This window comes from Aquarana catesbeiana, linkage group LG13, assembly GCF_042186555.1.
Source record: "Aquarana catesbeiana isolate 2022-GZ linkage group LG13, ASM4218655v1, whole genome shotgun sequence".
NCBI lineage: Eukaryota > Metazoa > Chordata > Amphibia > Anura > Ranidae > Aquarana > Aquarana catesbeiana.
Window position 1 is genome coordinate 94,923,681 of NC_133336.1, and position 15,893 is coordinate 94,939,573.

The 15,893-nt window shown below is 41.7% G+C and overlaps 1 protein-coding gene across 1 annotated transcript in view; it reads left to right on the plus strand.

Annotated features, from left to right (window-relative positions):
• RALGAPA1 (Ral GTPase activating protein catalytic subunit alpha 1) overlaps positions 1–15,893 on the plus strand; it is a 474,136-nt gene that overhangs the window by 169,683 nt on the left and 288,560 nt on the right. Inside the window, 1 exon segment of the mRNA XM_073610203.1 lies at positions 12,983–13,120. Coding sequence (XP_073466304.1) covers positions 12,983–13,120 — 138 coding nt within the window.

Genomic DNA, 15,893 nt, shown 5'->3' on the forward strand with positions numbered 1-15,893 from the left:
ACCGCTATTCTGGGGGACATATAGGAGCAGATGTGGCTTAAAACGGCACAATGTCCGGTGTATATAACCTACAACATGGTGCCGTTTGTCATAAGGACATGTATATTAATACACTAAGTCACAAGGTATACAATACATCCAAACATCCTGAACATGGCCAGTGGTGTAGTCCCACCCAGCAGCAAAAGGGTCACCGGTTCGAATCCCGAGATTACATGTGGGGGTAGAAAAACAAAAATATATAAAAATTATGTAATATATATAAAAAATATGATACTAAGGTGTGACAAATGATGGCACCCCTCAAAAAGGACGTTATTGGTTGGATCGAGCTGATATTTGTGATAGGGACCAAACCAGTATATATTCAAATAAGAAATTCAAAATACATTCTAAAATATGTTATCAGAAAAATAATAAGAAATTAATAAAAATACCCTCATAAAAACATTTAAAAATACTACATTCAAAAATACTTATAAAAAACCTCTTGGACTGAAAAAGTGGTGAGCATAGAGCACTTAAAGGAGCTATCTTGTTCACGAGGAGGTTTTGTTGTCAGCAAAGAATTTCTATCAATTGCAGCAACTCTATTTATTTCTGAGGTTAACGATGTTGGGTCGTACCCCCTTTTCTATGAATCTATGAACCTCAGCTCACCACTTTTTCACTCCAACACAGAGAAATCAAAAATATCATTTACCGACATTGCGATATACTTAGGAATGACCGGCTTTTAAAGGAAATACTCCCAGAACAACCTAAGGTCATCTTTAGAGGTGTGCAGGGAAAAATTGCACCTAATATCATAAATCCCCCCATACGACCTTCTTTTTTTCATAACTTAGTGGGTTATTTTCCCTGCAAAAAATGCACTGTATGTCAATACGATTCCTGTGGTAGGCGTAAAAGCCTCTAGTTTATATCGAACTCTACAAACTGTACATATCCCATTAAAACATTCTACAGTTGTGCTACCACACATGTCCTCTATCTGATTACCTGCCCCTGCGGGAAGCAGTATGTGGGCCGTACAATTCAAGCTTTCTCTGTTAGAGTCAGCGAGCATATCGCTAAAATAAAAAGTGGTGACGTCAAACATAATGTGCCTCGACATTATAGAGAGCATCACGGACGAGACCCTACTGGTTCTCAATTTCTTGTCATAGATAAATATACACCTCCTCGGAGGGGAGGAGCTAAGACAAGGGGAGTCTCTCGCTTGGAGAATTATTGGATCCACCAATTGCAGACCTACTCCCCTTTTGGGTTGAACATAGAATGGGACTTCAATGCTTTTATCAGCCAAGCATGATGCCTTTTCTCTATTTCTGGTACTTTAGGGTCCAGTTGGTACCTATTACAATATCTTTTATGAGAGGTTTTTTTATAAGTATTTTTATTAATTTCTTATTAATTTTTCTGATAACATATATTTTGGAATGTATTTTGGATTTCTTATTTGAATATATACTGGTTTGGTCCCTATCACAAATATCAGCTTGATCCAACCAATAACGTGTCCTTTTTGAGGGGTGCCATCATTTTGTCACACCTTAGTATTATATATTTTTTATATATATTACGTAATTTTTATATATATATATATATATATATATATATATATATATATATATATATATATATATATAAATTTTTTTTTTTTTTTTTTCTACCCCCACATGGAATCTCAGGATTCGAACCTGCGACCCTTTTGCTGCTGGGTGGGAGTACTGGCCACTACACCACTGGCCATGTTCAGGCTAGAACAATGTTTGTATTGTATTGTTTTTCAATTTTGCTGCCAGAAGGGCTATACCTTTGTGACTTTGTCCTTACGCCAAACGTGCCATGTAGGTTATATACACCGAACATTGTGCTGTTTTAAAATGAGGCTTGGAACTCTTGTCCGGGCGCCATTTTGGCAGAACCAGGAAGTAATCCTCTACATATGAAAACGAGGCTTGGAATGCAAGCCCGGGTGCCATTTTGGAGGAACCAGGAAGTAAATTTGCACTTTCAATCAGACGGAGCTGCCACTTGTTATGGGGGTAACCAGTATCTATAAATACTTAGCCAGTACAGTGGTCCAGCACCCCAGATGATGACTTCTAAGTCGAAACGCGTTGGTAGGATATGCTGAGACCACTGTCTTCTTTTATACAAGCGCTTGATTTTACTGCTAAACACGTGAGTGTAGTTCCTTTGCTTTTCATGTATTAAAATTTCCATACGGAGTTACGCTATATGCCTGCCTCTTTCTTTTAATGGTGGAGCTGACAGCCTATATATCTACTGAGTCCATCCTTACCTTACACCTGTTCGGAGGTCCATCTGGAGGTCATATCTGGATAGAGCACCTATTTGAGTTCAGTCCCTCTGGAATGCAGCTTCTGGTGTCTTTGGTGGTGGATCTACTATCAACTGTTATTACATCATACTTATTTGAAGTTAAACACTGTCACTATATTATATCCACATGTGGTTGAGGATTATCATCAAACATGATTGAAGCTTGTCACTGACTTTTTTCTTTTTTGGACATCACACGTCCAAGTTCCTCTGTTTATAGACATCACATGTCATAATAGAGGACTGCTTGGAGTATTTTTGAGCACATCATTTATTATTCACGTTTTTTGTACTCATGTTATTTGTTATGGTTTATATGATCACATAAGCGCTGCACATTTCACCCAATTTGTCCTAAGAGAGGACAGGCAGCATCAAAATCTACTATTTCTAACTGGCTTTGTCAGGTAATTGTTCAAGCTGATGATTTAAAGAGAAAAGTTCCACCTTTTCATATTAAAGCGCACTCCACCAGGGCTGTTAGTACTTCCTGGGCAGTGCATCACCAAGCCTCCATGGCTCAAATCTGTAAGGCAGCAACTTGGTCTTCAGTCCATACATTTAACAGATTCTATCAGGCAGATGTAAAAGGTCATGAGAATATCGCCTTTGGGCGCAGTGTACTGCAGGCAGCAGTATAAGTCCTCTGGTCTCTTAGTGCCCTACTTTTGTTGTGTTTGCCTCCCTTCAGTTGGCATTGCTATGGAACATCCCACATAGTAACTACTATGGCTCTGTGTCCCGTGATGTAAGATAAGAAAATAGAATTTTTATAATAGCTAACCTGTAAAATCCTTTTCTTTAAAGTACATCACGGGACACAGAGGTCCCTCCCTTCTTTCTGGTATACAAGTGTATTGCTTTGCTACAAAAACTGAGGTACTCCCAGTAGTGGGAGGGGTTATATAGGGAGTGGACTTCCTGTCTTAGGGCGTGCCAGTGTCCATCACCTGAAAGTGGCCTATAACCCACATAGTTACTACTACGGCTCTGTGTCCCATGATGTACTTCAAAGAAAAGGATTTTACAGGTGAGCGGTTATAAAAATCCTTTATTTATCTAATTGCATAGAATGTATTAAGATAGAAAACCTTCTGAGTTTACAACCACTTTGACCAGCCACCGCAGTTTTACTGGGGCAGAATGGCACTTTGCCCAGCCCTGTGGCCACTAGGGGACGTGCGCCCCCCGAGCCGATGCGAGTGCCGATGGTCTCGATCACCGCTGAGACACGGAGAATCAGGATCTGTGTGTGTAAACACTCAGTTTCCAGTTCTCTAAGGGGAGAACAGATTGTCTGTTCATACAGAGTATGAACAGACTATCTGTTTTCTTCCCTGCACAGTCCCCATCCCCCTTCAGTTAGAACACAAACTAGGACACACTTAACCCTTTCACTGCCCCCTAGTGTTAACCCCTTCACTGCCAGTGACATTTTTGCAGTAATCAATGCATTTTTAATCGCACTGATCGCTGTATTAATGCCAATGGTCCCAAAAATGTGTCAAAATTGTCTGCCATAATGTCGCGGATTTTTTTATAAATAAAAATTTAATAATAAAAATGCTATAAATCTATCCCTTATTTTGTAGACGCTATTACTTTTGCGCAAACCAATCAATATACGCTTATTGCGATATTTTTTTTTTTTTACCAAATATATGTAGAAGAATACATATCGGCCTAAACTGAGGAAAAAAATGTTTTTTATATATTTTTGGGGGATATTTATTATAGCAAAAAGTAAAAAATAATGCGTTTTTTCAAAATTGTTGCTCTTTTTTTGTTTATAGTGCAAAAAATAAAAACCGCAGAGGTGATCAAATACCACCAAAAGAAAGCTCTATTTGTGGGGAAAAAAGGACTTCAATTTTGTTTTGGTGCAACGTCGCACGACCGCGTAATTGTCAGTTAAAGTTACGCAGTGCCAAATCACAAAAAGTGCTCTGGTCAGGAAGGGGGTAAAATCTTCCGGGGCTGAAGCGGTTAAGGGCTCATGTACACTGGGCTGTTGATAACCTTTTCTGAACCGCTGGAAACCACATTTACAGCTTTTACTTACCGCATTTATGTGAGTTATGTGAGCATTTGAGGTTAGAAGCTTTTTTTTAAGATAACCTCCGGAGACCCTCCCAAATGCCCACAATGCATGAAAAACAAGTACATTATTAACTATTTCAGCCATTCTGGAAGAAAAGAGAGAGCAGTGTGCTTGTAGATTGCTGTCTTATTTTTTTGTGTTTTCACTAAGGATTCCATCCATGAGCATGTGTGAGGAAATGCTTCTAAAGTTGCTGTAGCTCAGAAGACGTAGAAAATTGCGTGAGAGGACCAGAGTTCGTCACTACTGGACTTATGCATTGATGTCGACAACAGCATGTGGTTAAAAAAAATTATATATATAAAAATTATATTATATATATATATATATACATTTTTTTTTAAACGCAAACGCGGCATGTACGTGGCAGAACAGACGTTTTAAGCGTCGGTTACGAACTGTCAAGTTAAATCGTTCAGGAGAGGTTGTAAAATCGTCCCGTGTACATGAAGCCTAATTTCCCCCATTCACACTGAATCCAATTTGGAAATCGTTCGACTTCACTTGAAATTGCATGATTTTAAAGCCCCATGTCAGTGTGACTTCTGGTTTGGCTTGGCTGACATCTGTGTGACTTCATGTACAGATGTCTATGCAAGTCGTACCTAAAATCTCCAAAAATAGTGCTGGAATTTCTTTTTTAAATCGGTGCGGCGAAAAGATTGATTTGGGGGCGTGGCATAGGTAGACACGCTGACTGAGTGTGCTGTGATCCCCAGGCTCCAGGACACCAGGTGGTGAGAGGCTCACGATTCACCTGCAGGAAGCTTGTCCACATGCCGCCGTACAGCTGCTCAGATTCCGGGCGGGAGCAGAAGCCAATCAGGTGGGCTACGGGCTTATATGACGGCTCAGAGTGGAGAAGCGGAATGTGCAGTGGATATGGCGGTGGCTCAGGGTGGAATGAGACATGGTTCTCCCCATCTGAGGAGAGGGGCCGCAGCGCCGCAATATGGCTCCCCAGAGCATAGTCGAGGGTCCCAAGGGTCGGGCCGAGTACATGAGACTACAGTGCCCAGCACTGACTCTATGACCAAGGGTCAAGGCGGCAGTCCAAGGATAAACCACAGCCCTGCAGTATCCAGGAGCAGACCCAAAATGAGCGGCTGCAGTCCTCTGGAGCCAGACCGAGAGATCCGGCGGATGGATGGTGGCTACGGAGGGACAGAGGGAAGTCTGCTTGGGTATGGAGCGGCTTTTGGAGGGGATAAGGCTGGAGAAAACAGTGGGACTATAATGCCCAGCAGTGACCGACATTGGTAAAAGGATAGACAACGGACATTTAAGCTTGGACTTTCAGGATCAATATCCACAATGCAGGTGCAGTATGATAACCCTCTGTCTTACAAATGTATTAATGGACAAACTATACTCCAGCCAGAGCTAAAGGCGATGGACAGGGACTGGGACCTTAGAGAGCATTTCAGAGCTCTTCCCACTAAAGCAGACCCAATTACTTATTTCTGCTGTTAAAGCATCCTGTAAACAAGCTGTTGAAGGGCTTAGGGAGGACATAGCAGCACTGGGGCATAGAGTGGAAGAAGGGGAGACAAGTCAAGATGATATTAAACAAGTGGTGGCAGATACCCAGGAATGACAAAATATCATGAAAAAGTATTAAACTCTCTTATGGATCAAATTGATGATCAAGAAAATAGGGGCCGTCGGCAGAACATATGTATAAGGGGTATGCCGGAGGCAAACCAGACCCCACTTTCTTGTAAGTGTGACCGGTTTATTTTGTCAAATTCTTGGGGAATCTACACCTGATAAGATTGAAATAGAATACACCGAGCATTATCCTTTGCCCCACAAAATATCGATAAACCAAGAGATGCTATATGCAAACTGCATCTATATGCAGTGAAGGTATCCATCATGAAAGCAGCCCGCAATAGCCCTACAGTAGATTTCGGAGGAGCTCAGCTATCCCTGTTTCCAGTTTTGACACACCGAACACTTATGCAAGGCAGATCAGTCCGGCCCTTGCTGGAGGCCTTACGGTGGGTTGATATTAAATATCGCTGGGGTTTCCCTTTTTGCCTAACAGCTATTCAGAATGGTAAAACAGCCATATTTTGAACCAAAGATAACCTGCAACAATTTGTAGATATATTGGAGTTGCCATCAGTCGACTTTCTGGATTAGAGATTAGTCTCCAGTTCCCTTTACAACGTTCGGAGCGATGGCATCAAGTTATAGTCAGATCAGGACAAGTTTAGTTATTGTCGGCCTGATTTATATTTAAGGTTCAAATTTAAGCAAAGAGAATGTATTGTTCCAAGTTAGTAAAAGGAGTTTAGAAGGATCTGCTCATATAAGCATATTTTTGTAGAGGAAATTTTCTTCCTTATAGATAGGTGTTGATTTAAAGGTTGGAAAAGGGGTAATAGGTAGTTATTTCATAAAATACTCTTGGAAGCCTGGTGATTAACAGGTTTTCAGCTCATGCCTTTTAACATTCTTCCCTCCAATAGGTTGGTCCCGAGTTAAGAGACTTGGTATTCCGCAAGATATTGGGGATTTCCCCCCGTCTTGGACTTATCCCCCAATTAGCGGATAGGTCACAAATGTGGGATGTCTTGTCATTGTGTTTTTTTTTTTCTCTCCCCTTTTCCTGCCAGATGCATATATGGAGTACTATGGACAGAGTAGGGCTTTTCGTGGAGAGAACAGATGTCGATTTAATGGAAGGAGAGATAATAGGTCTTATGAGCTGTACGTACAAAATGGGATATTGCTGATAGAGCAAAGATCATTTCTTATAATGTAAGGGGGCTTTGCTCACCTGGTAAAAGGGGTTGTCTTTGGTGTGAACTGTGCCACCTGGGGGCAGAAATAGTTTTTCCACAGGAGACGTACTTCACAGCAGGGTCGACCCCATGCATGCCGCTTTTCCCATTTAATCTGTGGTTTCATGCGCCATCCCCCATTCCAAGGGCTAGGGGTGTTACAATTGCTTTTCAGAATTCATGCCCCCTGATACCCATTGAAATAAGTGCAGATCCTGAAGGCCGATTTCTTTTTGTGAAGGGTAAAATACAGGGCCAGTGTTACACCTTTGCGCCTATGCATCTGATAATCGCACTGTAAATTTTATATCTAAAACTTTGGAAATACTGGGTAAATTCAGGAAAGGCTTTTTGATATTGGGAGGCAATTTTAACCACTTGCTGACGTTATTATACTGCGGCAGGTCGGCACGTTCCCGCGAGCCGTCGTAGCTATACGTCGGATCCCTTAAGCGGGAAAGCAGGAGCACTTGTGTCCGCTGCACTGTGGGGGTGCCGAATCTTGTGACCGGCGGTCGCAATGCCCGCTGGCCACGAGCGATCGTGGGCATGAGAGGCAGAACAGGGAAGTGTTTGTGTAAACACACAAATCTCTGTTCTGCTCTGAGAGGAGGTGCAGATTGTGAGTTCCTAATAGTTAGGAACCACGATCTGTCATCTCCTATACTCAGTCCCCTCCCTCCACAGTTAGAATACACAGTCAGGGAACACAGTTAACCCCTTGATCGCCCCCTTGTTTTAACCCCTTCCCTGGCAGTGACATCTATACAGTAATCGGTGCATTTTTATAGCACTGATCGCTGTATGATTGTCAATCATCCCAAAAATGTGCCAAAAGTGTCCGATATGTCCGCCATAATGTTGCAGTCACGATAAAGATCGCAGCCATTACTAGTAAAAAAAAAAAAAAATTATAAAAATGCCATAAATCTATCCCCTGTTTACTAAACGCTATAACTTTTGTGCAAATCAATCAATATACGCTTATTGCGATTTTTATTACCAAAAATATGTAGATGAATACATATCGGCCTAAACTGAGGAAAAAAATTAGCTTTTTTTTTTAAAAAAAAATGGGGATATTTATTATAGCAAAAAGTACAAAATATTGTGTTTTTTTTTTTTTTTTCAAACTTGAAGCTCTTTTTTTGTTTATAGTGCAAAAAATAAAAAACACAGAGATGATCAAATACCACCAAAAGAAAGCTCTATTTGTGGGAAAAAAAGAACGTCAGTTAAAGTGATGCAGTGCCGTATCACCAAAAATGCTCTGGTCATTGAGCAGCCAAATCTTCCGGGGCTGAAGTGATTAATATTACTTTAGATCCTGGTCTGGACACCTCAGCGGGCAAAACTTTTTTTTGTCTTTTAGAGCTCTAAAACACATTAAACAACGCTTACTTCATTTAGTGGACAGCTGGCAGGTACTGCATAACAGGGAAAGGGATTATAGTTATTATTCTAAAATCGATGATTCATATTCACGGATTGATCTACTAATGGTGGATCGGTTCTATTTGAATCATGTGAGTTCTTCTAATATTGAATCAATTACAATATCTGACCATGCTCCTATAACACTGACTTTGGTTCCAGCTGGTAGGGGGGAGCAGACATAGAGACTGAGTACATTTTGGATAATAGGCTCACCGTGGATTCCCTATCCCGCATACTGGCATTATATTGTGAGATTAATACGCCTGGTGAGGTGTCGGATCAAGCAGTGTGGGAGGCCCGTAAGGCGGTTATTAGAGGGGAATTGATTTCACAGAGATCCCGTATTAGAAAAGAAAGCCAGAAGGAGATCATGGATCTTTTAGAAGAAATACACCAGCTTGAAGTCAAACATAAAGCTCACCTAGACCCTGTAGATGCCCAGAAACTGGAGACACTACGGAGTGATCTTTTTCAGTGTCTGGACCAGAAAGTCAGCAGTAAACAGGTATTTTGCTTATCGTTTTTATGAACAAGGAATTCAGGGGGTAGGTTGATGGCAAGACAGTTAAAGAAGCAACAAGATTCACGCCATGTCCATACGTTAAGGGGTCATAATAAACAGATAGTGGATACTCAATCAATAGCTGTTGAATTTCACCGCTTTTATGGAGCACTGTTTAATATAGGCTCGATGCCTGTGGGGAGTGCTGGCGAAGGACAGGAGGGTAGGATTAGGCAATATTTTTAAAGGCCTCTGGTCTTCCTCTAGAGGCCCTGGAAAAAATGGAGTGGCCGATTACCATTGAGGAGTTGTGGGGGCAACACTGTCAAGGGGCAAAAGTCCAGGGCCTGATGTCTTCACAAACACCTACTATAAAAAATTCTGGCCAATGTTATCGTCCCCCCTTTGGTAAGTACTTTAACTCAATTACAGCCTGTAACCCTTTGCCCCCAGAAGCATTACTGGCATATGTGACGGTCCTCCCAAAAGCCAGGAAGGATCCTCAACACTGTGCTAATTATAGACCCATTTCCCTCCTTAACTCAGACACTAAAATGTTGGCAAAGATCCTATTCCTCTGATTGCAAGATCATATAGTAAGGTTTGTTAATCCGGACCAGACAGGTTTCACGAGGGTCCGAGAGGCCAGAGACAATACTATCCGAGCCCTGCATGTATTACACTGGGTGCAAAATGGACCGGATCAGACCCCAAGTGTGATATTATCAATGGACATGGAAAAAGCATTTGACAGAGTGAATTGGATCTTCTTGACTGAAGTTCTGAGGGAAATGGGTCTAGGAGAAAAGATGGGATGGATACTGGCGTTGTATGCAGACCCTAGGGCAAGGTGAATGGTAGACTCTCAGATTACTTTAACATACGGAATGGGATGAGGCAGGGGTGTCCTTTGTCTCCATTACTGTGTATGGTCAGGAAAAACAGGAGGATAGTAGAGATTCAGGTTGGAGCAATGAAGCATAAGATTTCAGCATATGCAGATGATCTGCTGCTCTACCTGTCTAACCCACATAAATCTCTAACTGAATTTTTGAGTAAAGTACGCAGATTTGGTCTTCTATCTAATTTTAAAATAAACTATGAGAAATTGATACTGATGCCAATCCATGTCCCATTGAGAATGGCGACTTCTTTGCAACAGTCTTTTTCTTTATATGGCGTTGTAATTGTATACCTTATCTGGGGACATATTTTACCCCCGACTTGAGGCGTTTATATGATCTTAATTATGGCTCCTTGTTGAGGGATATAGTGAAAGACTTGCAGAGATGGAGAGGCCATCTGTCGGCGTGGTTTGGCAGAGTGCATGCCCTTAAAATTAGTATATTGCCTAAAATCATTTATATCCTAAATACGGTGCCAATGGCACTTCTGCAGATTTTTTCAAACAAATATGGAGGGCTTTCTCAACTTTTGTGAGAGGAGATAAACATCCTAGGTTAGCGCATGATATACTACAGCAACATAAACCGGAAGGGAGAATAGGACTTCCGGACGTAGCTTTCTATTACAAAGCTATGACATTGGTACAAATCATGAACTGACGTCATGACTCCTTGAATAAATTCTGGGTGCCCCTGGAGAAGACACTGGCAGGTAGAGACTTTGCCGGGACCCCTTGGATCCCGGCGGCCTCTAGGTGCCTGTCAGATTGGGTATCGCCATTGACCAGGACAACTTTGTCTGTATGGGATAGATTGAATATCTCCGGGAGGTATGCACCCCTAGTATCACCCTTATCCCCATTGGGAGGGTACCCTTGGTTCCCCCCAGGGGAAGAAGAGGGAAGTTTAAATCTATTGGGAAGGGACGGCAAGGCTGCTTGTGCCAGGTTCGCGCCAAGAGGCACATTGTTGGCCTTAGCGGAGCTGATAACGTCTTTGGGGGAGATACCAATGGCCACCTGGAAGTACCGACAAATAACGGATTTATTTAATAAAATAAAACCACAGGTTAGATCCTTAAACTCTTTTACTAAATTTGAATCATGATGTGTGGAGATTCCAGATTCAAGACATTTACTGTCCCGAATGTATAAATTTGCTCTTGGTGCTCAACAGATGTCAATCCCATACTTTATTAGAGAATGGGAAAGAGTATTGGGTAAAAATTTTACATCAGCACAAATCCAGAGACTGATTAGTGCAACACATTATATGTCTAGACGCTCCCAAATACAAGAAATGTCTTATAAATTCCTGACCAGATGGTACCATACCCCGGTGCGGCTGGCACAGTTGTATTCAGCGGCGGATGCTCGGTGCTGGAGGGGATGTGAACAGAGGGGCTCTTTAATCCACTCATAGTGGACATGCCCCAAAATTAAAATGTTTTGGGAGGAAATTGCCCCTTGGATAAAGAAACTGACGTGAAGACCTATGGAATTTTCTTCCCTACATTTTCTTTTTCATGGGATTCCATTATTTATAAAATTTTATAAAAGAAGTATTACACCACAAGTTGAACACGGCAAAAATACTCATACCTAGGTTTTGGATACAAACAAAATGCCCCACGATAGGAGAATGGAAAAGGGAGGTGGACAGAATAATGGAAGCTGAGAGATGGGTACACCTGGTCAGAGATCAATATGACAAATTTAGTGATACCTGTGCAGGATGGCTATATTTCTCTCCAGAGATATCTGGTGAACAGGCGTAAGAACCATAGACAAACACTCTGTTCTGGTAGCGTTTTCCTGGTTTAGGTAGGGTTCGGATGCATCTGGCATGGGGGGAGGGGTTTTTATCTATTTTTTTTTTGTTCGAGAGCTAATTGGGAGGGGGATAAAAGGGATACGGGAGGGGAACAATTAGCAGAAATACGCTAAGTTGGGGAGAACACTAAATAAGACACAAAATAATGTGGATTAGGATAATAATAAAAATGCCTTTTTATTTTTTATATGGGGTTTTGTGAGTGTTACACTATAATATTGAATATATTTTTGTATTTTTTTTTTTTAAAACGCAATGGTGGGTTTGGTGTTTTTTTTTTTTTTACACTTGACAATGGTTAGTAAGAATTGAATGTAAAGATAGGGTATAGGGATAAAAGTTGTACATGTTTGATAAAGTATTTCATTTTGCACCTCATTACTTTCCCCCAACCAACTGAACAGGAGCCCCACCTTTTTTTTTTTTTTTTCATTTAGCGATGGTTGCACAATTACATCACACTATGTTGCTGATCATGTTTTTCTTTTCCTTTTTTTTTTTTTTTTTTTTTTTTTTATAAATATGACGGTAATGCATATTTCACTTTTTTTTTTATATTTGGTAAATAAGAATCAAATAATGATTTATTAGGTTTATTCCGGATCTGATGGTTGGGTCTTGGGTGAATTATTATAGTATGTATTGGTGTATTGTTGACAATAATAAGTACTATGAAGGATCCCACTCCACTTTTCTCTACCCCCCCCCCCCCCCTTTTTTTATGTATTTGTGTGATAGTTTTTTATATGTATTTCAAGATATAAAAGAATGTAATGTGTTCATGGTTTGGATTGATGCTAAATGATGAAATGTTTCTAAAATAAAAAATTTCTATTAAAAAAAAACGGTGCGGCGACGCAAAGAAGGCGCCGCACCGATTTGAACATTTCCATTGCTGACAATAGGGTGTGACTTGTCATGTGGACCTGTCAATTCACCTGACAAGTGGCACTAGTGTGAACGGTGGCTTAGTCATTTCAGCTACTTTAATAAACAGTCAAAACAATCTCCTGCTTCATATATTACCATTAGCCAATCTCTTGAATTATTTTTGATGCAGGCTCTGAAAATGCCTCTCCTGCGGTCTCTGCCCAGGGCTCACGTTCCCAGACACCATCTCCAGCTGCTCTGACAGCTGAACAGGCAGAGTTGCATGAAAAGCTGCAACATTCAGTCCTACAAACACCGGATGACATAGGTAAGACACAAAATAGTTTTTATGCATAGATATTCTAGACTTTGAACAGTTTGTCTTCATGTACAGCCCTGGTCTCTAAACTGTGGCCCTTTGCTTGCCTTTATCAGGCCCCTGGGATGCTATTCCTCCTACTGATACAAGGCACTATTCCTTCTACACCAACAGTAGGGCATAATTCATGTAACTGATACCAACTATCGTGCACTATTCCTACCATTCTCCCCAACAAAGCGGCACTATTGTTCCCACTGAAACTCATGATGGGACCCTATTCCTCCCACTGACACCAACAGCAGGGCCCTGTTCTTCCACTGACACCAACAATGGGGCACTATTCCTTCCCCTGATGCTAACAATGGGGCACTATTCCTCTCACTAATACCAATGATGGGACATTCTTTACATTCATTGTCGCAAGGGCATTTTATACACCCAATGGTCACAGTCCGGCCTCCTCAAAGTCTGCAAGACAGTAAACTGGCCCTTTGTTCAGAAAGTTTGGAGACCTCTGATGTACAACATACACATGGGTTAAATAAACATTATATAATGATATAATATATTGCCATTGGAGCACAAGAATGAATGCAGGTTTTGAGACTTTGTAAAATAAAGAATTGTATATACAGTATATCACAAAAGTGACTACACCCCTCACATTTTTGTAAATATTTTATTCTATCTTTTTATGTGACAACACTGAAGAAATGACACTTTGCTACAATGTAAAGTAGTGAGTGTACAGCTTGTATAACAGTGTAAATTTGCTGTCCCCTCAAAATAACTCAACACACAGCCATTAATGTCTAAACCACTGGCAACAAAAGTGAGTACACCTCTAAGTGAAAATGTCCAAGTTAGCCCCGATTAGCCATTTTCCCTCCCCGGTGTCACGTGACTCGTTAGTGTTACAAGGTCTCAGTTGTGAATGGGGAGCAGGTGTGATAAATTTGGTGTTATTGCTCTCACTCTCTTACTGGTCACTGGATGTTCAGCATGGCACCTCATGGCAAAGAACTCTGAGAATCTGAAAAAAGGAATTGTTGCTCTACATAAAGATGGCCTAGGCTATAAGAAGATTGCCAAGACCCTGAAACTGAGCTGCAGGAACTGAGCTGCAGCACGGTGGCCAAGACCATACAGCGGTTTAACAGGACAGGTTCCACTCGGAACAGGCTCGCCATGGTCGACCAAAGAAGTTGAGTGCACTTGCCCAGCGTCATATCCAGATGTTGTCTTTGGGAAGTAGACGTATGAGTACTGCCTGCATTGCTGCAGAGGTTGAAGGGGTGGGGGGTCAGCCTGTCAGTGCTCAGACTATACGTCACACACTGCATCAAATTGGTTTGCATGGCTGTCGTCCCAGAAGGAAGCCTCTTCTAAAGATGATGCATAAGAAAGCCCGTAAACAGTTTGCTGAAAACAAACAGACTAAGGACATGGATTACTGGAACCCATGTCCTGTGGTCTGATGAGACCAAGATAAACTTATTTGGTTCAGATGGTGTCAAGCGTGTGTGGCGGCAACCAGGTGCTTAAGGTTATCCCTTATCAGCAGGCCCAGGATTTAGCCGAGCTACCAGGTGCCTTATGTTTTGCAATAGACGCTATGAGAGATTCTGTTCTTCAGGCCTTGTGCCTTACGCTTGGGCTGGTACATATGCATAGAATACTATGGTTGAAAAAGTGGTCAGCCGAAGCGCCTTGCAAAAAGCTCCTGGCTAGTTTCCCTTTCCGTGGTGAACGGCTGTTTGGAGATGATTTGGTTAAATACATCCAAAAAATTTCTAGTGGGAAAAGTACCCTTTTGCCAGTTAGGAAAATGAGTAAACGTATTTCGTTTAAACAAGCTCCTTTTCCAGTGCCAGGGGCATCAGCCTCTAGGCAGTCACGACGGCCCCTGCCGTCAGGTTCAAAAGGTAAACCTCAGGGTCAACCCCAGGGACAAAAGAAGTCCTGGGGAGGAAACCTACAAAACAAAATACTAAAGCCTCCTTATGAAGGGGCACCCCCGTTCGCTCGAGTGGGGGGGGAGACTTCTGCAGTTCTCAAGGGTCTGGCAAGAAGAGTGTCGGGACAAATGGGTGACTTCCTCAATAGCTCTAGGGTACAAGATAGAGCTCAGAGAGGCCCCATCTCCTTGTTTTCTTAGATCAAACGTTTCCAAGGTTCCAGAGAAAAAGAAGTCTCTCGTTCAAGCATTGGACCGTCTTTTGTCTCAAAAGGTAAGCTCGGTGGTCCACATGCAAGAACAGGGATTGGGGTTTTATTCAAACCTTTTCAAGGTGCCAAAACCAAATGGAGATGTCAGACCCATTCTAGATCTCAAAGATCTAAACCGGTTCCTGAATATCCGCTCTTTTCGCATGGAGTCAATCCGATCAGTAGTCTCCAACCTACAAGGAGGAGAACTTCTGGCATCAATCGACATCAAGGATGCATACCTCCATGTGCCGATTTTCTCTGCTCACCAGAAATATCTACGTTTCAAGGTAGAAAATCAGGGGGAAACGCGGCTTAATCCACCGGTAAGGTCACCCCTGAAACCTTGGGACTTGAATTTAGTTCTGTCTGCATTTCAGAAACAACCTTTTGAACCGATACGTCATATTCCCTTGGTCCTTTTGACAAGGAAACTCATTTTTCTGGTAGCCATATCTTCTGCAAGAAGGCATCAGAGTTGGCTGCTCTTTCTTGTAAAGAGCCATATTTAATTATTCACAAAGATAGAGTAATATTGCGTCCTCATCCTAACTTTCTACCAAAGGTAGTG